This window comes from Ovis canadensis, chromosome 20, assembly GCF_042477335.2.
Source record: "Ovis canadensis isolate MfBH-ARS-UI-01 breed Bighorn chromosome 20, ARS-UI_OviCan_v2, whole genome shotgun sequence".
NCBI lineage: Eukaryota > Metazoa > Chordata > Mammalia > Artiodactyla > Bovidae > Ovis > Ovis canadensis.
Window position 1 is genome coordinate 47,632,813 of NC_091264.1, and position 25,995 is coordinate 47,658,807.

At 44.0% G+C, this 25,995-nt stretch overlaps 1 protein-coding gene across 3 annotated transcripts in view; it reads left to right on the plus strand.

The window, feature by feature from the left end:
* Positions 1–4,115: 4,115 nt before the first annotated feature.
* DCDC2 (doublecortin domain containing 2) overlaps positions 4,116–25,995 on the plus strand; it is a 141,615-nt gene continuing 119,735 nt past the window's right edge. The window contains exons 1-3 of one of the 3 annotated variants that reach the window (XM_069563829.1): positions 4,116–5,812; positions 6,445–6,834; positions 11,179–11,233. In XM_069563829.1, coding sequence (XP_069419930.1) covers positions 6,542–6,834; positions 11,179–11,233 — 348 coding nt within the window. In that variant the 5' untranslated portion in view covers positions 4,116–5,812; positions 6,445–6,541. Of the gene's footprint in view, positions 5,813–5,939; positions 6,346–6,444; positions 6,835–11,178; positions 11,234–25,995 lie in introns of those variants that run through there. The other 2 variants (XM_069563827.1, XM_069563830.1) reach the window with 2 other exon arrangements.

Here is a 25,995-nt window from a genome sequence, read left to right on the forward strand (position 1 = left end):
AAAGGCTACCCAGTCCAGTATTCTGGCCTGGAGAATTCCACAGAATGTATAGTCCATGGGGTTGCAAAGAGTCGGACATGACTGAGTGACTTTCATTTATCTTTAAAAAAAAAAAACAACCCACACTGAAATTTGAAACAGTTACTCTCTTGCCTTTTTCAGCATAACTAGGTTCTATTAATTGTTTTTCATGTACCTCTCCTCCTTACTTTCAGCATCTCAAACCCCTATATTTTCTCAGGTTGTATCAGGTCAAGGGGTGAAACTGGTCAAAATGATTAAAGCACAGTCTGGCAGGCTCTTGCTTCCTACGAAACATACATGTGCAGCCCCATAACTGTCCCCCCGAAACTTCCCCCAGTTACTTTTAGGAGTTCCTAGGGAGTGAGTCCTAAGCCTGTCCAGTCTCTGCATGGCCTTCGTTCCCTGAAGGAGCTCCTTCCTTTTGGTATTCTTTCCTGCTGCGGCCTCTACTGCTTGTGAAGCCAGGTACCGCCACCTGGGTACCATCACCTCAACGGGGTGATTGATGCTGTCTCTTGCCAGGTCCCAGAGCCATGGATGCTATGTTACAGCCCACAGGGTCAAGGGAGGCACTGCCAAGGTGACTTTGCTCCCTGCACGAGCATGCCTTCTTCTCCATCTCCCTTCCACATTACATTTCGCAGATAGCATAAAAGAAGAGCTGTTTGTGCTCAATGCTGTATAGAATTTACAGTGAAATACTGATGGCAAGTTTTGCTAATAGCCACGTCCAATTTCCTGTAATGATTACATGGGGACTGGAACCTGGCAGATGAGATGCTAAACTTCAGATTGCCCCTCTCCCACCAGCTAGCCTTTGTTACCGGGTTGACTTCTCTTACAGTCTTTTACTTTAGGATGAATTTATTTTCAAGTGATGCCTTAGTGTTTCCTAAGGATACATTCCTGGTGGGTCCAACCAGACGCACTCAGATATATGTGAATCCCTGTAGGGGACGCAGTGGAGACCTGAGCTAGGACACCTTCCTTTCTCTGCCGCCTCCTCCCCTCTCTTGCTCCCTTCCTTTCTCTCTCCTACTGCCTTTTCTCTCTTTACACACACACACACACACACACACACACACACACACACACTATGCATCTACTCAACTCTATGCCAGGCACTGTTCTAAGTACTTCATATAGAGCAGCCAGAGATCTGACAATGGGCCACTCTCCTGAACATTCTGCAGTGGCAAGTGCTACAGATGGGAGGCCGAAGGTGTGCTGTGACCTACAATGACTAAAGGATACTCCACATAAGGCTATCAGGGAAGGCCTCTCTAACGAGGGGAACATGGCTCAGTGGTAAATATCCGCCTGCCAATGCAGGAAACACAGGTTTGATCCCTGATCTGGGAAGATACCCCAGAGCAACTAAGCCCACTGAGTTCAGTTCAGTCACTCAGTCGTGTCCGACTCTTGTGACCCCATGGACTGTAGCATGCCAGGCATCCCTGTCCATTACCAACTCCCAGAGCTTGCTCAAACTCATGTCCATCGAGTCGGTGATGCCATCCGACCGTCTCATCCTCTGTCATCCCCTTCTCCTCCCTCCCTGTGGCACAACTAAGCCCGTGTGCCACAGCTGTTGAGCCTGTGCCAAGAGCCCGGGAACCAAAACTACTGAGCCCACATGTGGCAAGTACTGCACTGCGCCCTAGAGCCTATGCTCCACGACCAGGGAAGCCAGCGCAATGAGAAGCGTGCACACTGCAACAAAATGCAGCCCCCGCTCACGGAAATGGGAGAAAAGTTCACGCAGCAATGAAGGCCCAGCACGGCCATAAATAAAAAAAATAAAAAGAAAAAAGAACTGAGCAACATCCTTTCCTCTATTAAAAAAGAAAGACACACCCATACTTAAAAACCTGGTACCTAAGCAGTCTGTGCAGAGAAAATGGCAGTACTTATACCTTTATTTATGGCAACCCACTCCAGTTCTTGCCTGGAAAATCCCATAGATGGAGAAGCGTGGTAGGGTACAGTCCATGGGGTTGCAAAGAGTTGGACACGACTAAGCCACTTCACCTCACATACCTTTATTTATTGTATGTTATCCTCTTAGAGAGCACCTCTTGTCCCTAGAGATGCACAAAGTGGGATTGTACCCTGAACCCACTCCCAGGTGACCTGTTCCCCTCACCCAGGTAGCACGCTGGGGTTCTTCTTGTCACGCTATGAGGGACCCTGACACACAGGGCCCTCAGCTGCAGGGAGCCTCCGTAGGTCCCTCCTGGGGTGCAGCCATACTCCCAGCTCACCTGCACACTCTAATGGGGCCTCTGGGCATATGGTTTTCAGAGTTTCTAACCTCATCCCACAGGGAGGGGAGCTTCAGGGATGTCCCAGCCCAGGCGCAGGATCGTGGTGAGAAGGCAGTGGAAGTCCACATCCTCCTTATTCTCAGGGAATTGCAGATGCCACAAAGTTCAGTGCAAAACGTTGAACAGCGGGGGTTTCTCCAATCACTGTGGGCTGTTTCCGACAGAGCAGGAGTATAGAACCTGGATTCCTCGAGATGGCTCTGAGCAGGAGGCTCTGAGATTCCTCAGAGTAGACACTGGCCACCACAGGCTGGACCTCCTCCGGCAGCCTCTGATTCCTCCTGGCTTCTGAGACTCTGCCATCCAGCATCACTGACCTTCACCCCAGGCTCCCCCAACAGACACAGGCCTCCCCACCCACCTTCTCCCAGGCCAGGCCTGGGTCAGAGAAGACTGTCTGCCCTTTGGATTCTCTCCTGGCTTATTTCTCCACCTTGTCTTTGCTTATCTTCTTTTCCTCATGAAGATCCCTTTAACTTCCTTTCCAGCTCTTCACTGTATCACATCCAGCCAATTCTTCATGGCCCACCTCAAGACTCATCTTCCCTGGGCGGCACCATCCAATGGCTATTGCTCCCATTCATCTCTTCTTTGCTGAATGCCCACAAACACTCCTTCCCAGGTGGTAAAGAGCCCATCTGCCAATGCAGGAGACATAAGAGACACGGGTTCGATTCCCAGGTCAGGAAGATCCCCTAGAGGAGGGCATGCCAACCTATTCCAGTATTCTTGCCTGGAGAATCCTGTGGACAGAGGAGCCTGGCGGGCTACAGTCCCTGAGGATGCAGAGTCAGATAGGACTGAAGCGACTTAGCATGCATGCCCAAACACTCCAAATCTTCCTCTTCCGCCCCCCTCCCAGTTCCTTTTCCTTCTCTTACTTCCCTCCCCCACCCCTCCCCCTTTCTTCCCTCTCTTCCTTCCTTCTAAATAAGAATTAGCCTATTTATTAATGTGAGTGTTCCAGCTTTGAGCAAATGGGTTAGGTGGGGGTCCATTCATGGAGGTAGGTATGGATCTTAGGAAAAGAGATTTTGAGGAAAATGTGAGCTCCTGTGAGCATTCTGAGTCCAGACTGCCTTTTTGATGGTCTAAGGATGTTGTCCAGGAGAAAGGATGGGCTGAGAACCACCTTCTACTGACTTGCAAGACTCAGTGGTTAAATTTCCAGGAATTTTAAACACGGTCATTATTAAAAATTAAATTGCATAAATGTACAATGAAGTAAATTAAAAAAACAAAGATAATAATGACTCAAAACTCATCACCACCTCCATTTTACTATTATCTCTGAGGTTAGATGTCTATTGGGCTTCCCAGGTGGCTCAGATGGTAAAGTGTCTGCCTGCAATGCAGGAGACCTGGGTTCATTCCCTGGCTCAGGAAGATCCCCTGGAGAAGGAAATGGCAATCCACTCCAGTACTCTTGCCTGGAAAATTCCATGGACAGAGGAGCCTGATAGGCTATAGTCCATGGGGTCGCAAAGAATCGGACACAACTGAGCAATTTCACTTTCCTTTCCTTTCCTTAGATGTCTGATGCATCTGTATGGAGGAAATACCATACCTATGACTACATACTCATGCCTCCAGGGATGTCAGATTGGAGCTGGAAATTGGCCCGGTTTGTGCTTCTGAAACTACAAAAGTTGGCAAATGTTGTGAATCAAGGCCTTCCCCACTCTGCAAACCAGTAGTTAAACATTTATCACCATATCACTAAGAGGCAACTGGATAAATGAGTCCAGGCTCAGGAGACAAACCTGGGCTAGAGGTACTGTTGGGGGAGGTATTAGAATACAGACGTGGGGCTGCCTCCTGGGCTGGTGACAAGGGTTCACGCTTGGAAGATCCTCGTGCTTAGTTTATTGTTCTGCTGCTTGAAGTTTTGAATTTTTGAACGAGAGGCCACGTGTTTTTATTTTGCTCTGGGCTGGTATGGGTATGGGAGCAGGGAGGTTTAAGTGGTCTGGGGGTTGCTAGACTTATTGCCATTCTCCCCTCAAAAGTGATTTTCTGTCCTATTTACCGCTTGACAGCACATCTTCACTGATATTTTCCTCTCAACCTGTGTATTCTTAATAATCCTTAAAAAAAAATTATTTGGCTGCATTAGGTCTTTGCTGTTGCCTGTGGGCTTTCTTTAGTTGTGGCTGTCCATTTCTAGAGCATGGGCTCAGTAATTGCCGTGCACAGGCCGAATCTTCCCAGAGGAGGGATCGAACCTGTGCCCCCTACATTGGCAGGCGGATTCTTAACCACTGAACCACCAGGGAAGTCCCACCTGTATTCTTCACAACCAGCTCACAAAATTTCCTTCCTCTATTTTCCCTCTGTATTCTTCTCTTCTCTTTGGTCTTTTGAAAACTGTTCACTTTCAAGGCATTGATGTATTAAGTAACTTTCCTTAATAACATTTCTGCCCCAGATTGCAGTGTCGCGTACATTCAGCTCTCAGATGGTTATGTCATGGCGGTTAAAGTGGTCCTGGCATCACAGAAAATTGGGTTTGAATTTTCCCATGTGACCTGAGGCTTCTCTACTTCTGTTTCCTCATCAGAGGAAAGAATGTTTATCTCTGAAGGCTCTGAACATTAAATGAGATGATCTATCTAAAACGTCTCACACAATGCACATGATACGTGTTCAATTAATGGTAGTCATTATGACCATACCTTTTATTCATAGATGCAGAATTAGGTACGGCCTGTAATGATATTTGCACGTAACACATAGTACTAATGTCTTAGGAGGAACAGCGGAACATTGGCAGAGACGAGCTGGAAGATTTCACCTTTATAAAGAACATTTTCTTGTTCCACAATATATATGTCCCAGAGCAGCTTGGACAAAGCAGCCCTTTACTAAAGTTCTCACCCCACACCCCAGCCTCCCTGTCCCAGGCGCTTCTTAACCCACAAGTTCAGTTCAGTCGCTCAGTCATGTGCGACTCTTATTCATACACGGATCCAACCGACACAAACAGCATGGATGTAGGCTCCTTTTCTTGCTATAGAATTACACACGCACATGGTAGGGACTCAAAAATGCTGGGTTTTTCTCTACACCGCTGTATCCCCCAACTCCTAGCACAGCGCCAGGCACCCAGCAGGCGTCGGTTTATAGAGTGACAGCTTGATACTGCGACCCGGGCTTCGTCTTCTTCCCCCTAAAACACTCAGTTTTTCGAGTCGCTCCCGGACGCCGAGGGCAAAGCCTAAGGGATCCGCGAGCGCGCCAGGCCTACTTTGCCGACTTCGCTCCCTGCGCAGGGCTGCAGTTACTATGGAAACGGCGGGAAATAACAACGCCGTTCCCCCTGGGATGAGGGAGGCCCGCAGAGACAACGGCTGCGGGAGGAACAGCAGCAGCGACGCGCGGCCCCCGGCGAGTTCACCGCGGTGCCAGCCGAGCCGCAGCGCCGTGCCCCCGCCCCACCCCCACCCCGCCCTCCTGTGTCGGTAGGTACCCGGGCCGCGGGCGCCTCCCGGGGACCCTCCTCTCCCCCAACCCCTGCCACCTTGGGACTTGATTGCGCGCTCCTGTTCGCTGTGTTCAAAGGATGCCCACGGGAGCTTCGCTGGGGGCGGCGCAGGTCTTGGCTGCGGGAGGGGCGGGGGCGAGGGGTCTCGGACGCTCGACTCTCCTCTATCTCAGTGCACTTTAGGCATTTGTTTCCCAGCGAGGAAAAAGCTGGGCAGTTTCAGCGCAAACCCTAATTACTTGATTTCGGGAACAAACAGGAGATTGAGAAGTGGGAGCCAGGAAAGAAGTTTCGGCATATTTATAATTATGTAGTTCGTGCACGTGCTCTGTGCTCCCACCTCTCGCCCACCCGGGCGCACGCAGTCTGCCTGTTTCCCGCCCCCGGCGCAGCTCCGGTGCAGAGGTGGTTACACCTTGATTCCGCCGGTAGCGAGAGAAACAGGTGTGCGCGCGCACGGCGAGCGCTGATTGGTGGTGCAGACTCGGGTGAACCACTTGAACGTGCCCGGTGAGTCCTGCAGCGGCAGGGTCTCCGCCCGGTGGACGCCGGGCGCGCGCGGTTGCTTCGCGGTGACCCGCGGGCTTGTCTGTTTCGCGTTCGTTTCAGGACGCGACCCCGCGCCGCGCGTGTGCGGTGAGGCCGCTGGGGCAACCGCGGTGCCTCCCCTCGGAGAAGCGAGCCGCGCGGGAGTCCCGAGGGGAAGATGAGCCGCACCAGTGCCAGGTCCGGGCACCTGTCGCAGCCGGTCGTGAAGAGCGTGCTGGTGTACCGCAACGGGGACCCCTTCTTCACGGGCCGCCGCGTCGTCTTCCACGAGAAGAGGGTGTCCAGCTTCGACGTCTTCCTCAAGGAGGTGACGGGCGGCGTCCAGGCGCCCTTCGGAGCGGTTCGGAACATCTACACCCCGCGGACCGGGCACCGCATCTGGAAGCTAGACCAGATCCAGAGCGGGGGCAACTACGTGGCCGGGGGCCAGGAAGCCTTCAAGAAACTCAAGTGAGTCCGTCTGTCCCCGCCGCCCATCGTTTCAGGGGTTGCTAAGGTGGAGAGGAGTAACCCCCATCTCGGTGGGCTCAGGGGCTGTGGCTGTGCGAGTTGGTGGCCCTCAAAGCTCCCGCTGCAGTTGCATTATAGGTTGAAAGCGTGGTTGGAGAAGAAAGCTCACTTAGGGAGCAGTAGGAACAGACTTTAAAGGTGTGATGATGGATGAGAATCTTTAAAAAAAGTATTCAATGACTAGCTATTTGGAAAGAGTAGCACATACGTCATGTTAGATATTTCTCATTTTATGTTCTTTTTCCACTTTTTTCTTGGGACCTATCATTTTATTTTTAATTTTGATTGGAGTATAGTTGATTTACAGTGTGGAAATCTATCAATTTTGTTGAAATAATGTTCTTAAAAATGACTCGGAAAAACTGGATACTGAAATGTCACCAGTGGAGAAAGTGCTCTCTGCACATTCTCCTCACTGTTGAAATTCTTTAGACTTCCATTCCGAGTAGAACTGACCACGCCCCACTTTGTGCGGCCCCTCCTCCCACCACCTGTATATTAAGGCGATTGCCTTGATGCTTGGAAAAATTTACTGGCTTACTATATTTGTCTGTAAGCCTGTCACCAGATGCTTGGTGGTTAAATCTTGAAGGACAGGAGTCGTTAGTGATGCTTGTCCCCAGTTCCTGGCTGGGAGCTCACTTACTGTGGGTGTTCAGTGTATTGGCAAACTGTGCCTTTGGTCTGTGAAGGGAACAGAGATTAAGACACAACTTGCTCTTTTGGAGGTCACAGTCTAACAGGAGACAGACTCTGTGCACACCAGCAATTTTAATGCAAAGTACAAAGGGGTGAGTGCAGTTGGAAAAGTAAAATTATATGGGAGTTGAGAAAAATTATTCCTCGTGGGGGTGGGTACTGTGGGACAGTTAGAATCTAATATTCCATGGTGTGTTTTTTTTGTGTTTGTTTTTGTTTGCAGTTTTACTGAGGTAGATTTCACATAACATAAACCACAGTGGTTTTAGTATATTCAAAGAGTTTTGCAACCATCCCCACGAACTAATGTTAGAACATTTCCATCACTCCCCAAAGAAATCCTGTACCTTCCCAATTTCCCCGTCTCCCCTTCTTCTGGTAACCACTGATCCGTAGTGATTAGTTTCTCTGTCTCTATGGATTTGTCCATCCTGGGCATTTTATATACAGACAGACCTTGGAGATATTGCATGTTCTATTTCAGACCACTGCAGTAGTGCACTACAGCCAGTCACAGGAGTTTTTTGGTTTACCAGTATATACAAAAGTTGCGTTTAAACTATACTGCAGTCTGTTATGTGTGCATATGTCTAAAAAAAGTACATGCCTCATTTAAAAAATATTTTATTGCTAAAAAATGCTAACCGTTATCTGAACTTTTAGCAGGTCATAGTAGTAACATCAAAGATTGCTAACCACAGATCACCATAACAATACACTAATATAAGAAGTGTGTAATATTGTGAAAATTACCAGAATATGAGACAGAGACCTGAATTGAGCAAATGCTGTTGGAAAAATGGCACTGATAGGCTTGCTTTATTCAGGGTGGCCACAAACCTGATTCAATTTGCAGAAAACCACAATATCGGTTAAGGGCAATGACACAAGGTCTGCCTGTAAAAGTAGTCATATGTGACTTTGTGTGTTTCTGTCTTCCTTCACTTAGTATCATGTTTTAAAGGCCCATCACATTGTAGTATGTATCAGTACTTCCTTCTTTTCATGACTGAATAATATTGTGTAATATAGCTATAGCACATTTGGTTATCCTTTAATCGACTGATGGATATTTGGTTGTTTCACTTTTGGCTATTATGAATAACGCTACTATGAACAATTATGCATAAGTTTTCATTTCTCTTGGGTATATACCTAGGAGTGGAATTGCTGGATTGTATGATAACTCTGTAGTTAACCACCCCCACAATAGTTTTTAATGTATTTTAATTAAAAGTCACCTTGGGCCTCAGGATGGTCAAAAAATCTTTACCATAAAATCTGTGCTTGTGAATTCTGGTTTTAAGTGTATAGAACTATTTCCCTAAATATCACTAAATTTGTGTAATATAGTGCCCATGTGTTTGTTTAGGTTGAGTTCTAAGTGTTCTGCTTTTTGTTATGCCAGCTATTCTTTTTATGGGAGGTGAGGGATGTATTTGGCCTTAAGTTCCCTTCTCTGAAACCTCCTTTAGTATGCTTTGTCTAACTTTCTTAGAAAAGCGCTAAATGAAACTATGTTTCAAAGAAACTTAGAACTTAAAACTGAGAATCAGGAGACTTGAGACTGAGCCGTTTATTAGCTCTGTATCGTTGTGTAGTTCAGTTGATAATCCTTGTGAATTATCAGTTTCCTGATACAGAAAAGGAACATAACCATTCCTACCTCAGAGGGTTATTGTAGAAAGTAAATGCTGTGGATGTGAAGGTGTTTTGTAAACACCAAAGTGTTCTACGAAGGCAAAGCATCTCGGCGTCCAGGCTCTTTCATCATATACTTCATTAATTTTTAAAGTTAAATAACTTTCATATAAAGCAATTTCATGGGGATGGAAACCTGCTTCAGAATCTATTAACAGCTCAAAGTTCAAGGCTCACTTTAATAATAATTCATATTCTCCTTTGTTTATTTAGCATTACCAGCTCAAAAGATAAAAACATGTACAGTTCCAAACCAAATAGAAAGTGCACTTCCAATCATTCTTCACACACACACACACACATACATATATAATAAGAGATTTACACGGCTATTTTTGCTTTTCACTCACACACAGAAACCCAGAGTTTGTTGTAACAGTGTCCATGGTGTATTTTCCATGCTGACAGATGAATAATTTATTTGTGTTAAAGTGGTAGTATCTATGATTATAGTGATAGAAGCCAAGAAGATTTAAATGCTGAATATATTTGCTGAATATACAACTAGCAGTTTTCAGTTGATATAACAAATTAGGAAACTGGCAGAACAACGGAAAATCCAAACATATTGAGGGTAATTCATGTCAGGTAGACCCCATGATGCTGGGTAAGATAGCCATGGTGGAAAATATTTTTCAAATGAAAGTGATCAACTTTCTTCTTGAATATCTTTTACTCATATTTCTTCTAAAATTTTTGAAACCATGATTAAACTTCAGGTAGCTATCAAACTGTTTATTTTATAGAAGAGACATCTAGAGATTGTTATTTTCCGCAAAGTTTTCCTTATGCATTTTGGGAAGTTGATCCTATTGCATTAATCCGGTGGATCTGAGTTGACTTTCCTGCACATGACAGTTAGAATGTGTTGTTATTTTGTCAGAAACCAGTCCCTGAAGATTTCCAAAAGACCCACTGTATGCTAAACAGAGGGAGAATTTGCACTGTCTTATGCAAGTAATAACTGTTTATGTAAGGGAAATAGATGATAATTTCTAGAGGCATGATTGACTGAAGCGTTCTATCCAAAAAACAACAAAATAAAACGTAGCCAAAATTAATTCTGATATAAGCTTTTTTGGGGGCGTCTCAGCAATTATGGTAGTTGAGGTAGAGAGTGTATCTTTCTATGGTTGTAAATTAAATGCTAGATTTACATTTATTTTTAATATTAAAACATTTATTTAGCACCTTCTGTGTATGAAGCACAATGGGACCAGATCACAGTGATGGATATATAGCTTGGAAGTTGACAAAGGTATAAAGCTTTTAGGTTGTGCTTATGCTATAGCTAAAGAATGGTCAGTAGTTAATGTATATAGCAAATAGTAATGGAATAATAGGGGTCTCCAGAGGTTAACTAGTTCACCCATCTGTCTCTTAGCTGAACCAGAGCCTAAACCATCCCACATGGCTGAGCATTTCTGGATCATTAAAGTGCTCTCCTAGGGAAAAAGCTTTCTCAGCCTTTCCCAGTTGTTTCTCGAATGTATGGCATCTGTATGACTGTCTTTGGCCTAAAGTCTGTGATTCATAGAACCATTAAGGAGCTTTATACACAAACTGCTCTTTGTATTGAAATTGATATAAAAATGAGAAATAATGTATATGCAGTAAGTAGCTAGCCATGGTGGGGAAAAATGTTCCACAACAGAACTATGTATCTCTAAGGCTTCAATTTCATTCAGGGTTAGAGTAGACATGTGTCAGCTCTGAAAGCCATTCCTGTGACTCTCATGGCTTTAAATTAGTAGCTATTGACTTTTGCTTTTGGCTTAAGCATTTCTTATGGCTTGCTTTACTTTTTAATAATTTTTAAAAAGAAATTTACACAGCTGATTCAAAAGTAATAAAAAGAATCCTTATTCTTTTTATTCCCCCTAGTTACTTGGACATAGGAGACATCAAGAAAAGACCAATGGAAGCTGTGAGTACAGAGGTAATGCAAATAATAGTAACAGCACCGCTTTGTGTTTCTCACGCTGTTGTCTTTTAGAGATTTGGATGGCATTCTGATCGTAAGAGATGAATTGTCTAATGTGTATGAATAGGACATTACATGCTTTAAGGCAAAGATAACTCTTCCTTTGGACCATTAGTGAAAACAAACAGGCCGAATAGTTGTCCTCAGACATATAGGACAAGATACAACATGCTTTTATTCTCCCATTTTCTAGCTGTGTATTATCTGGTTGGAATCTGTAGGTGTTTTCCCTGTCAAGTGGGAAGAGACTGTTAGTAACTGTGATACCAGCCTTTGCCAAAACTACACCCTGCGCCGCCCCGCCCCCCCCCCCCCCCCAAACGACTCCTGACAGCTCAGTGTCTGAAATGATCAGGATCACCCTGATTGACCCGGAAGCTTTCAGGGGAGCGTGTTAAGACTTGCTGTAATATCAGGAAAACACCTCCATTTTAACTGGCATTCAAGTTCACCTGAGCAGTGGTCACCAAAAACTGGCATGAAGACTGGCAATGAGCCTTGAGAAATAGGTGTTCCTAACACTACGTTCCCAGAGAAGGCAATGGCAACCCACTGCAGTACTCTTGCCTGGAAAATCCCATGGACAGAGGAGCCTGGTAGGCTGCAGTCCATGGGTTGCAAAGAGTCGGACACAACTGAGCGACTTCACTTTCACTTTTCACTTTCATTCATTGGAGAAGGCAATGGCAGCCCACTCCAGTGTTCTTGCCTGGAGAATCCCAGGGACGGGGGAGCCTGGTGGGCTGCCGTCTATGTGGTCGCACAGAGTCGGACACGACTGAAGCGACTTAGCAGCAGCAGCAGCAACACTACTTTCCAAGTAGCACCTGGGACCCCTAGTGGAATCATCCCTGGTGGGTATTCTACTGGACGGATTCTTAGCTCACGGATGGAAAAATAGATTAAAAACAAAGTTAAGGCAACAGCCTTAACTGTCCCAGTGAGAGGGAAAAAAGATAGTTAAACCCAGACTGGGATTCTGTTCACCAGACCGGACTTCGCTCTCCCATTTTGACCCCCACGTTGTTGATTGCTCCTGGTGGGTGTGTTCTGCCAGTGAAGAAATGGCTAATGGTGAAAGGAGGTCTTCCTTTTTCATAGTGCTGTGAAATATCCTCAGCGAAATATCCCCAGGGAATGTCCTCAGCTCTCTCCATTTCCTCTTATACTGTGTTTATGCCCAACAGGATCATATAGGCCTCTCCAGAAAAAAACACATAGGAAAATATTTTAATTGTGCAATATTTTTAATAACATGAGGTTAAGTTCATTATTTAAATAATTTGCGAGAAGAGGTGGTAACCCCAGACATTGTTTAAATAATTAATATTGTTTGTACTTTTGATTTTCAATGTGTGAAATGAATTGACCCAATGTGTGAGAAGCTGACACAATGTGTGAAAAGTTGAACATGAACGTGATAAGATTTATAGCTCAAAATAGGCAAAAATAGAAAAGTTTCAGGCAGTTCTTATGTTACAGGGAGAGAATGACCGATGGTTAGAATCTGTAGCAAGTAGTAAAAAAAGACATTAGGAAATTAATTCCGGATATAATTTTGTTCGAAGGCCACACAACTGGTTGAAGTAAGTCACCCTGCTTGAGGTTGGTGACTAAAGCCGACTTTCTGCAATAGGATTTAAAATGTGTGAATTCCTAAAAAATGTAGGAGTGTGTATTTATTCTGGATTCTAGTGCCTTTGATGAAGACGTTATGCCTGGAAAATGCAAGAGGTGTGCAAAAAAAATTAGGAATATACTTAAAAAAAATATTAACCTTAACAGAAGAAGCATTCACAAGGACTCTGTAGCTAATTAATTATTTGCTAATTGTTCTTCCACTTTGGAGCAGTAACTATTGATTTCTCTTTGGGCCAGTGCCCAGGGTACACAGACAAGGTTTTGGTTTATGAATACACATGTTACATGTGACAAACCCACCTCTCATCTCCAACTAGATGTTAGCATCTCTCCCTGTTCTGGAACACCACATCTCTCCCACTTTACTTCTTACTGGTGATACCCACCCCTTCTTATTTCCTCTAACTTCGTGGGATATGCTGGAGCCTTTCATGTCTCCATCCTTCCCCACACAGTCTTGCAAAGGGGAGCCAAAAAGAGACATTTTGAGGATGCAAAGGAGATGGGAGGAAAAGGTAAGAAACTGTGACCTTCAGCACTTTCCTTTACCTACCCAAGTCCCCTCTCTCTCTCTTTTGTCCTCCCTGTTCCCCCCCACCCCAATCTTTGCTTCCCTTGTGGGTCAGCTGGTAAAGAATCTGCCTGCAATGTGAGAGACCTGGGTTCTATCCCTGGGTTGGGAAGATCCCCTAGAGAAGGGAAAGGCTACCCATTCCAGCATTCTGGCATGGAGAATTCCATGGGGTCGCAAAGAGTTGGACACAACTGAGTGATTTGCACAATTTTTCTCCCAGTCTGAACAGTGTTTTCACTTCCCTCACTGTGCATTTCTACTCTTTTTTTTTTTTTTTCTTTGCCTCACCTTTGCTTGGCAAGCCAGATCTTAGTTTCCCACAAAGGGTCAAACCCATGCCCCTGCAGTGGAAGCTTGGAGTCTTAAGCACTGGATCACCAGAGAAGTTCTATGCATTTCCAGTCTTGGTCTTCACAGAGACCCTCCTCCCCAATATCCACACCACGACCACACTCAAAGCCTGCTTTGAGCAAAGGAACCCCTGCTTTCATTGTCAGAAAGGGAGAGTTTTGGGTTCTTGGCATCCAAAACGGGGAAGCTGAACGCATTTCCCGATAGAGATCTCACTGTCACTGTTGGTTTTATAGCCTTATTGCTGCTGTTTTAGGTGGAGCATAGGTCAGAAAAGCTTTCGTGGGCTGCACTGAGAACCTCACTTTTGTCTGTGGAATTCTTACTGGGCATAAACACCTCCCTTTTTTTCTACAGGTGATTTACCATCAAACTTATAGAGTTACAGGAGACACAGGTTTCGATCCCTGGGTCAGGAAGATCCCCTGGAGGAGGAAATGGCAACCTACTCCAGTACTCTTGCCTGGAGAATCCCATGGACGGAGGAGCCTGCTGGGCTACAGTCTATGAGGTTGCAAAAGAGTCAGATTCAACTTAGTGATTAAACAACAACTATAAGAACACCCACAACATGTTATAGTAGAAGGACCTTCACAGTTTTGTAGGGTATGCGGCCTTGGGTCCCAGCTGTGGTGGCTAGATTTTCACATGTGGAAGGAGCACCCAGCCAATGGGTGCTTGGAGTCAGTAGCATTCCTCCCCTCCTCCCAGAACACCAGAGTCCATAATATGATTTGGTTCTTTGTTAGATGGTTAATAATTTAGACGCAATGGTATCCACTTGCTGACTGCAAGTCATGAAATGGGGCATGCCACCTTGATGTCCTAGGGTCTATTGTGGTTTCTGCCATTGCTTTTCTGTTCCATGAGGCTCATTGTCGAAAAGACACTAAAAGGACATCTAGTCCTTCTCTGTACCTGTGTCATCAGGACAGAAAAAGGCAGAACTCTAATGCATCCATTCCACTAACCTGAAAGAAGTATGTGGTCTTATTTGGCCAATACTTTTTGTAACAGGAGGAAAGGAGAGAAAGCAGGAAGATGGATGGAGAAGAAAAGGAGATGGGAAAAAGGAAAAACAAAAAGGTGGCTGGTGGTTTGGACCTGGTCCAAAGTTGGGCAGCGCTGTGGGTTCTGAGCCAATGTCCTTTCCCTTGGAGAAGGCAATGGCACCCCACTCCAGTACTCTTGCCTGGAAAATCCTATGGACGGAGGAGCCTAGTAGGCTGCAGTCCATGGGGTCATGAAGAGTAGGACACGACTGAGCAGCTTCACTTTCACTTTTTACTTTCATGCATTTCTCCAATGCATGCAAGGACATGGCAACCCACTCCAGTGTTCTTGCCTGGAGAATCCCAGGGACAGATGAGCCTGGTGGGCTGCCGTCTACGGGGTCACACAGCATTGGACATGACTGAAGTAACTTAGCAGCACCAGCAGCAGTCCTTTCCTTTCCTCTCTACATATAGCTCTTGCTTTTACTAACAGCCAGCTCAAGAGATCTTCTAGGCTCTCCTTGGACTCCTGCCTCTATTCCCCTGTCATTGTGTTGAGCTGTATTTTCATCTTTCTTCCCACTTTCCCTGTATCAGTGGTTTTAATGAAGACTGTTCTCATCTTCTGACCTTGGTGTTCATCCCTTTATTTATGTCCTCTCAGTCCTCTCTTTGCCTCCTTTCACCTCCGCTCTCTCTCCGGTTTTAGATCTTGTTCTGTGCTTCCATGTTCCAGCTTCCCCCTTGCCTCTGTCAGGGAAGCAAGCAACCTCCTGCACTGGGAGCCTCTGGTCTGCATGTGGACACCTTTCCTCTTCCTTACCAGCCCACACTGTCCTTTTGGCCTTTTGCTTTAACTGAAGGAGGTTCTTGATTTTCTACTTTATCCATTTAGCTTTCACGTGATCACACTTCCGTACGGGCAGGGAAGCAAGATTAACAGGACATACATAACCTCTTCAGTTCAGTTCAGTTCAGTCGCTCAGTTGTGTCCGACTCTTTTCGACCCCATGAACTGCAGCATGCAAGGCCTCCCTGTCCATCACCAACTCCTGGAGTTCACCCCTACCCATGTCCATCGAGTCGGTGATGCCATCCAACCCTCTCATCCCCTGTCGTCCCCTTCTCCTCCTGCCCCCAATCTTTCCCAGCATCAGGGTCTTTTCAAATGAGTCAGCTCTTTGCCTCAGGTGGCCAAAGTATTGGAGTTTCAGCTTCAACATCAGTCCTTCCATTGAACACCCAGGACTGATCTCCTTTAGGATGGACTGGTTGGATCTCCTTGCAGTCCAAGGGACTCTCAAGAGTCTTCTTCAACACCACAGTTCAAAAGTATCAATTCTTCAGTGCTCAGGTTTCTTTATAGTACTCTCACATCCATACATGAATACTGGAAAAACCATAGCCTTGACTAGAGGGACCTTTGTTGGCAAAGTAATGTCTCTGCTTTTTAATATGCTATCTAGGTTTGTCATAACTTTCCTTCCAAGGAGTAAGCATCTTTTAATTTCATGGCTGCAATAGCCATCTATAGTGATTTTGGAGCCCAGAAAAATAAAGTCAGCCACTGTTTCCACTGTTTCCCCATCTATTTCCCATGAAGTGATGGGACCAGCTGCCATGATCTTAGTTTCCTGAATGTTGAGCTTTAAGCCAACTTTTTCATTCTCCTCTTTCACTTTCATCAAGAGGCTCTTTAGTTCTTCACTTTCTGCCATAAGGGTGGTGTCATCTGCATATCTGAAGTTATTGATATTTTTCCCGGCAATCTTGATTCCAGATTGTGCTTCTTCCAGCCCAGCGTTTCTCACAATGTACTCTGCATATAAGTTAAATAAGCAGGGTGACAATATAAAGGCCTTGACGTACTCCTTTTCCTATTTGGAACCAGTCTGTTGTTCCACGTCCAGTTCTAACTGTTGCTTCCTGGCCTGCATACAGATTTCTCAAGAGGCAGGTCAGGTGGTCTGGTATTCCCATCTCTTTCAGAATTTTCCACAGTTTATTGTGATCCACACAGTCAAAGGCTTTGGCATAGTCAATAAAGCAGAAATAGGTGTTTTTCTGGAACTCTCTTGCTTTTTCGATGATCCAGCGGATGTTGGCAATTTGATCTCTGGTTCCTCTGCCTTTTCTAAAACCAGCTTGAACATCTGGAAGTTCACGGTTCACATATTGCTGAAACCTAACCTCTTACCTCCAAGAAATTTACAGTTTTGCTGAAAGGACAGATATGTGAACATTTCCAGTACTGCGTACTAAGCAATTCAGGGGTCCAACCCTGTTTGTGTTGAGCTATTTATTTCCAGTGCTTTCAGCTATCAGGTGGCAACAAAGTCATCCGTGAACTCATCAAAGGAAAGCATCATTCCTGACTTGGAGTTGTAGCTGCTGCCGGCCGGCTCCTCCATGTCGCCTCCATGTAGCGAGTCCTTTAGATTACAACATTCTTTGGTGGTTATTTAGGGCCCAAAATCTGTTTCACTGTGTAAGAGGCCCTGAAGCACATTCTCTACAGTGGAGACAAGCAGACAGCGTGCAGAGCACTTAGGGTGTGCTAGGAGCTATGACTCACCAGGTGTAAAATGAGTACTTTCAGGAGTTTGGAGTCTAGAGGATGAGACAGGGAAGTAAGTCAATTATTATTATTGAGGGCACATGTGCTGGGCTGGAAGAATGTTTAGAGGACTGAACAAGGGTGGATGGGTTTACATAACCCATTATCCATAAGTTTATGGATTAAGTTTAAGCCAGTTTTGAAATGGTTTCAAATATCTTTCATTTTTGGCCCACTTTTCTTAGCTTAAAGTTTTGAGAATGTCCCTTTCTCCTCATTGATTAAGGAGGATAATTTAATATTTATGTCTGTATAGGGATCAAAGCCTGTCTCTAATAAAAATAGTGAAAATCAACTGGATAGAAAAGCAAGAAAGGCAGCCTTGCCATGAGTCAGGCTCGGAGGACAGACAGACAGCAGGTCAGCTACCTGCACTATCGCCCTCCAGACTCCTCTGTCTATGGGATTCTCCAGGCAAGAATACTGGAGTGGGTTTCCATGCCCTCCTCCAGGGGATCTTCCCAACCCGGAGATCAAACCCAGGTCTCCTGCATTGCAGGTGGATTCTTTACTGTCTAAGCCACTAAGGAAGCCCAAGAGTACTGGAATGGGTAGCCTATCCCTTCACCAGAGGATCTTGCAGGCAGATTATTTACCAGCTGAGCTACCAGGGAAGCCCACAGTTAACAGAGAACACTGCTTCTCCCAGTCATGCTCTCTCTGTAAGATGCCCTAAGGGCCTCCTTTCCTGTGATGACTGCATTCTTGCAGATGACACTCTAGACTTGCTGTACTGCTCCTGTTTTCTACTGGACATCTTTATTTTTTGGCCAGGCCACACAGTTTGCAAGATCTTAGTTGAACCCTGGGCCACAGCGGTGAAAGCACCAAGTCCTGACGGCTGGATCGCCAGGGAATTCCCTACCCGGCATCTTTAATTGCTAAACCGCCCTCACCTCATAACAGCCCCTAGTTAATCCCCACTCGTAACTTCACCTCCAAACTGCCCTCAGTCCAGAAGTGAATCTGCTTCCTCTAGATTCACCTTCAAATCCTCCAGTGAGAACCAAACCTTGGGAAAGATGATTCCCTTCGCCTCTTTCTCAGCATCATTTTGTGACTTCTCCAAGTGCCATCCCCCACTGCACCAAATCAACAAATCTGATTTTGTCTGACTACAGATTTGTTCCTGTTTCTGATAGTCTTCACCTGATGAGGCTTTAACACATGCATCAGAGCTGCTGGTTAGATTGGAGTCTCTGGGAGGTCTGCTCATTCTGTATAATACTTAGCATTAAGAGGCTGGTGTGTGTGTGAGTCGCTCTGTCGTGTCTGACTGTTTGCGACCCCATGGACTATAGCCCACCAGGCTCCTAGGTCCATGGAATTCTCCAGGCAAGAATACTGGAGTGGGTTGCCATTTTCTTCTCCAAGAGATCTTCCTGACACAGGGATCAAACTCAGGTCTCCCACATTGTAGGCAGATTCTTTGCTCTCTTAGCCACCAGGATTCTCTAATATGCTAGTAGTCATTTTAATTCTCTATAGCTTTGAACATTCCTTATCATAGTTAAGGGAGATATTTGTTTTCCTTGTGTGCCTGGTGATTCTGTGTTTCATGTATGAGTGGGATGTCTCAAATCACTTATACGTCTTCATGGCCACTATCTAGCATTTCAGGGATAAAATTAGTTGTAATTAAACCTTTGTGTATTTATTGTCTCTTAGAATCTGCTCAGTCACGGTTATAGCCTGCCAGGCTCCTCTATCCATGGAATCCAGGCAAAAATACTGGAGTGAGTTGCCATCCCCTTCTCCTTTAATGTCTCTGGTGTACATTTAGTCTCTAGTATACTTTGCGGAGAAGGTGATGGCACCCCACTCCAGTACTCTTGCCTGGAAACTCCCATGGACGGAGGAGTCTGGTAGGCTGCAGTCCGTGGGGTCATGAAGAGTCGGACACGACTGAGCGACTTCACTTTCACTTTTCACTTTCATGCACTGGAGAAGGAAATGGGAACCCACTCCAGTGTTCTTGCCTGGAGAATCCCAGGGACGGGGGAGCCTGGTGGGCTGCCGGCTACGGGGTCGCACAGAGTCAGACATGACTGAAGCGACTTAGCAGCATCAAGAGTATACTTTGAAACTGTATTGAATGAGTGCTATTTACTTAACAAGGATTTATTGTGTGCCTGCTATGTCCTCCCTGGTGAAAGGTTAAAGCGTCTGCCTCCAATGCGGGAGACCTGGGTTTGATCCCTGGGTTGGGAAGATCTCCTGGAGAAGGAAATGGCAATCCACTCCAGTATTCTTGCCTGGAGAATCCCATGGATGGAGAAGCCTAGTAGGTTACCGTCCACGGGGTCACAAAGAGTTGGACACAACTGAGCGACTTCACCTTCACCTTCACCTTCTGCTATGTCCCAGGGACTATATGCTTGTCACCCGAGAACCAAATAATGTGGCCCCTGTCCTCATGGAGTTGACTGCTCTTTAGCCGTCCTTGCTTGTCATGCCTTACTTTTAACTCTGCCAGCATTGATCTTTGCTGTAGGTCTTGTGGATTTCTTTAGCTCATAACCCTACATTTTAAGGGCTAAACAGTTTTTGAAGAAAAATCAGGGCTCTGTTTGGTTTTCTTCTTCATTTGCCTGCTCTTCTTCACCTGCTAGTGGAGAGCCAGTCATAGGTGCAGTAACAGCTAAACAGAGAGAGCTGGTCAGGTCTCACCATCTTCAAAGTGACCCATCCATGATGAAGTATGCTCTCTGCAGTTGGGAGAACTGCTATCTTAAGCAGAAATCTTCAGATTAAGATCTAAAGACACTAATGAATGTCTTCTCAAGGAGTGGATCCTCTTGAATACCCTTCTCTCATTTTATATTTTCATCAGTGGAGAATTTGGATAAACTTTGTTTCTTCTTTGTTGGGAGGAGTGCTGCAGAAGAACCTTGGAGAGGAAGAAACAAAGGAAGTGAGGTTTTGAAACCTCAAAACTTGACCTGGTCTGAAACTGTGGGAGCATGTGTTGTACTTTGGGTCAGTCACACCAGTGAATGTCTTTAAGATTTTGAATATCATTATTAAAACTTCACATTTCAGGTTAATCATTAGGCATCATCTCCATAAAACATACTATGAGGTTTGCTACTTAAAGGCTTTGGGTTGGGAATGGGTTTCTAGACATCAAATCAGGTGTAATTATTAACCTTACTGTGGGAAAGCTTGGGACTCTGTGGTTTAACTCACTAATCTTTAGCCTTGGAATTCTAGGTTCAAAGAGGGGACTATGAAATAGTTAAACTCTTAAATGTTGCTTTCTTTAACTTCGGGAAAGATTTCTAGATTATGTTAGTCAAGTTTACTAATTTATAAAAACATCAAAGAAAATGAAACTCACTTTTGTGAGTTCTTCCAACAATAATTGAAGCCCTTTTCCAGTCTTCTATTTTACATCTCCCCCCATCTCTCTAACATAACTGCAGAGTAAGAAGGATTCTTTTAAGGACAGCCAGTTTACATCAGTGGTGATGGCAATTCCAAGGTGACTATGACCTTGCCAAGGCTCTAGGAAGACAGAATTTTCTGTTAAAGAACAACTGACATATTTCATTTTTCTTTCACACTTTCCTGTCTTATCTCTTTTCTTGGTATTGAACTGTGTGTGTGGGGAGGGGGCGTGGGGAATAAGAGGAAGAAACAGAAGAGTGTTTGTGTCAACCTAGAAAATATTGATCTAATGAAAAATATGTTAGTAACCCATATCATATTCAAAAGCAGAGACATTACTTTGCCGACTAATGTCCATCTAGTCAAGGCTATGGTTTTCCCAGTGGTCATTTATGGATGTGAGAGTTGGACTGTGAAGAAGGCTGAACACCGAAGAATTGATGCTTTTGAACTGTGGTGTTGGAGAAGACTCTTGAGAGTCCCTTGGACTGCAAGGAGATCCAACCAGCCCATTCTGAAGGAGATCAGCTCTGGGATTTCTTTGGAAGGAATGATGCTAAAGCTGAAACTCCAGTACTTCGGCCACCTCATGCGAAGAGTTGACTCATTGGAAAAGACTCTGATGCTGGGAGGGATTGGGGGCAGGAGGAGAAGGGGACGACCAAGGATGAGATGGCTGGATGGCATCACTGACTCGACGGGTGTGAGTCTGAGTGAACTCCGGGAGTTGGAGATGGACAGGGAGGGCTGGTGTGCTGCGATTCATGGGGTCGCAAAGAGTCGGACACGACTGAGCGACTGAACTGAACTGAACTGAACTAACTGCCTAAAAGATTTTAGATAGGCGGCCTGTGCCAAGAAGAGAGCTATTACCAGAGATAACTTTTTATATCAGAAAGACTTCTCTGTATCATGGGGTCACAAAGAGTCAGACACGACTGAGCGACTGAACTGAACTGAACCCATATCAGTTCTGAATAAAAGTTAGAAGCTGGGGTCTTAATTTTTCCATTAAACATGTGCTGTGGGATTGCTCCATATATCTTGCATTCTCTGCTTGGCATTTAGGTATGATTTAGAATGTCTATGAAATTGGAAGACATACAAATTAGAGCATGTTTATATTTTTTATTTATAGTAATAAGCTGTTCTAAGCAAAGACAGACATTTAACAAGAAAACATTTATAAAATGATTATCAGCCTTTTAGGAAAAAGTATGAAAAGTATCTAATAAAATAGTAAAATTGCTAGCTAACTGTGAATATTTAAAAAAATCACTTAATTGAAGTATTGAAATACTCTCAATAAGACATTTTATTTGCCCCCAAGATAAAGTCCTTTTGGCAACACCAACAGCATCCCCTGTGGAACAGAGAAGAACATCTTGTTCTTATGATGCATGAGATTTAGAAACACAGATGTTGAATTTTAGGGATATGTATTATAATTTGAAGTTCCGCCAAGGAATACCAAACTTTTCATTGATGGATATTATGCACCTACTAGAAAATCAATACTTAGGTTCACATTTTAGGGTAATTGTAATGAGCTTATTGCATTTTCTCATGAGTCAAAGGGACAATTCATAATGGAAGCATGATTTTTCCATGTGGTAAGAATAATAAGAAAATGTAACCAGATAGCAAGTATGGCTGAGGAAGACAAATTGTGCTCAACCATTTATTGAATGCTGCTCAAGTATGCTTTTACATTGAGAATGTTTATCAAGAGCCTACTGAATGCCAGGCAGTGGGCTGGATTCTAGCCCCATTAAGACACTGAGTATGCACTAATCAGAAACAACAACAAAGGAATTGTCATTAGAAGAGACTGAAAAGAGTTTTGAAAAAGTATAAAAGGGTGGAAAAGTAATACCAGCGGTTGTTAATCTGAAGAAAGACAGCTATTTATTTAGACCTGATTAATAATTAGCTTCAATGCTTATAAAGAATGTGGTGACTAGATCTTTTCCATCACAGCTGGGTACCAAAAAAAGGGGAAACAAAATTAAGCTGTGGTGTGAAGTTTGAAGGATTTCAGTCAGATTGAAAGAAAGATTTTAAAGAATTGGTAAAGATTCCTAGGCATTTATTGAAAGAAGGTATCTTATCTCTTTTTCATCTATTTTAAAATATAAACCCATTCGTTCCTTTGGCTGGCACATTTCGGTTGTATACCAAGATGACAGGGTTAACTGAGGTTGCCCTCTCACCTAAGGTTTGGTGGGGCAGGTGGCTGTCAGAGTCTTCCTGGGAAGCCCAGGTTGTCACACTCCCTCATGGAGGCAGTTTGAATTGTCACTTTCTGTCATGATCTCTCAAGTTTCAGAGAGTTCTTCAGGGTCAGTAAGCAGGTGGTGCTGTGATTTGCTGGCACTTTCAGTCAGAATTTTTAAAAAGCAAGAAAATCTAAACCCGCACCACGAGAGTAGAGGGTTTGGAGAAGATTCCTGTTTTTGGAGTGTGGTTTTTGTATTTATAACTAGAGTTAGCCTAGTATCCTGATAGATATAACAACCATCCAAAGAGATGTTTCTGTTTTCTTCCACACATGGTACATCCAGAAAAGAAAACCTGAGAGAATGATGTGTTAAAGTGCAACGCATGTAAGAATTAAAGATTTTAAAATTTAAAAAATAAAAAACTAAAAAAAAATTAAAAAATAAAAATAAAGGAAAAAAAATAGGGCTAATTCCTGAAAAAAAAAAAAATAAAGTGCAACTCAGAAGAATCGGTAATAAGAAACTAAGCATATGAGGTCACCCTGTGGTGATGTCTCCATTTTTGATTAGGATGTAGAAACGTGTCAGTTTAAATTATATTTCTCTTTAATTTAGAACAGATTTGCATGTGTGTGTGTTTACTCTTCTTTTTTTGAAATTAATTTATTTTCGGCTGTGCTAGGTTTCGTTGCTGGGCAAGCTTTCTTTAGTTTAGGGGAGTGGAGGCTACCTTCTCCTTGGTGGTGCACAGGCTTATCATTGCAGTGGCTTCTCTCGTTGTTGAGCACAGGCTCTAGGCCCACAGACTTCAGTAGTTGCAGCATGCAAGCTCGGTAGTTGCAGCTCCCGGGCTCCAGAGCACCGGCTCAGTAGTTGTGATGTGTGGACTTAGTTGCTCTGAGGCTTGTGGAATCTTCCTGGATCAGGGGGTCAAGCCCGTGTCCACTGCATTGACAGGCGGGTTCTTATCCACTGTGTCACCAGGGAAGTCCCGGGTTTAATCTTAAACACCTAACTTGTAGAAACTTTGTTTCAAAGACCCAGAGTAGCACAGAGCAGCGATAAATTCGTGGACTATTCCTGGTGGAGCAGCATGGTGAGCACACCGTGCTGATGAAGCCAGGGACTTGGACTCGGACCCCACGGTCCCCTCTCAATTCCATTAGGTCCTTGGCCCAAGATTGTCCCCCTAGTATCCAGCTGTCACCTTAAGTCTGGCGTTGGTTAAAGCATAGATCAGAATATATGTGAGATTCAGCTTACATCTGTCACCATATTGGAGATCAACTAGAAAGGTCTGTGTCCCAAAGGTAGTATGCTAATAGTCTTATCTTTATGTACAAAATAAAGCATATTTCACTGTACTTGAAAATGGATGGATGGAGGACATAAGGCAGTATTTTTAAGGTTAGGGTGATTTGTTTGCATTTGGTTGATTACAGCATGAAGAATAAAGGCGTATCTAGCTTGGTCAACAATGAAAATTCCCATTTATAATTGTGAAAGGCTCCAAAGCAGCCAGCCAGATCCAGCTCAGATGTCATCGCATGATTACATAGTTTGGATGTTTGGTTTGTTGAAAGAAGGTTGATTTCAGTCCACCTGTTAGCTGGGGCCAAAACTAGATGGTGAGGGCCTATGGGAGAGTGAAAACTAAATGGATGCAGTGTATTTGCAATGTCTAATGTTTAACGTGGGACCTTTCTCTCTAGGAAATTTCTAATGGCAGTCAGTCCTTGATGCTTTGTGTTTTTTTCCTCCCTTTCTGCCAGTATTTTTGAGTTTCAAAGATTTATGAACCTCCATGCCTATCTTTGCTATTTCAAATTATAAAATGTAATGTAACCAGGCAGCCAACTTTTAGCAGTATTTATAAAAGGAGTTATCGAATGTTACCCAAGTTGTGTTTTGTAAATTATATGCTGACTGATAAAATGCCATAGTCACAGCTTGTTTTTCTAGAACTGAACAGAGAACTCAATTTCCAGTACTATGAGTTTTGTGTTAGCTTGCATGGGATCTCCCACAAATGATTTTTTAAAAAATGATTTTCAGTATCAAATTTAAAATTATATATATATATTTATTATAGCATAGAGAGTTTTTTTTTTGTATGGCTTTTGCAAATGTAGCTGATTTTTCATGAACTGTCAATTGGCTAATATTTAAATTAGTCAAATAGTATGTGGAAATTGGATTGAATTAACTTTCCTCTAGCTGGCACTTCTTCTAATCAGGTCGCTATTCCCTTGTGTTAATCCTATTTCAGTTATTTTATCAATAATATTAACATTGTCTTCTCTTCTTGCCTATTGTCTAAACATGCATACATAGATATGTGTATAATGAAGTACAGGCAATGTGATTTGCCAATGGGGTTTTCAGCATTTTTACTGATTGAGTCTTATTTATTCCTAAACTTTCCTCCTCTCCTCTGCTTTCCTAATTCACTTGCTTGTATAGAACCATATTCATATTATAGTTCCCTGATTAGGAATTTCTTTTTCTCTAGTTTATGGTATCAAGTTAGCGGAGTTGAGTGCATCAAATTTGGTGTCAAGAGAATATGTCCAATGCTTATTATAAATGAATTTATCCTAGAAAGGCAGTCTTGGTTATATGTCTAAATTGTTATCTGTACCAATGTCCGTTTAGCTTGTGTTCCAGGCCCTATGGGATTACTCCGAGTATATAGACAGAATTATAAAATCATAATGGCAGTCTTTCTACTCCATCTAAATGATCCTAAAGGATTATGTTAAAAGAAGAAGGCTTTGTTTGCAGAGTCTGGAGAAGGGGAGTCTGGCAATGAGTTGCTCCATGTCTCTGCTGTTATTTCAGTCCTCCTTGCATGTGGGAGGGTTTGGAGCTCAATGGAATGACACTAATCACAAAGTTATGGCTCTCACTTTTATTTTTTTAAACTT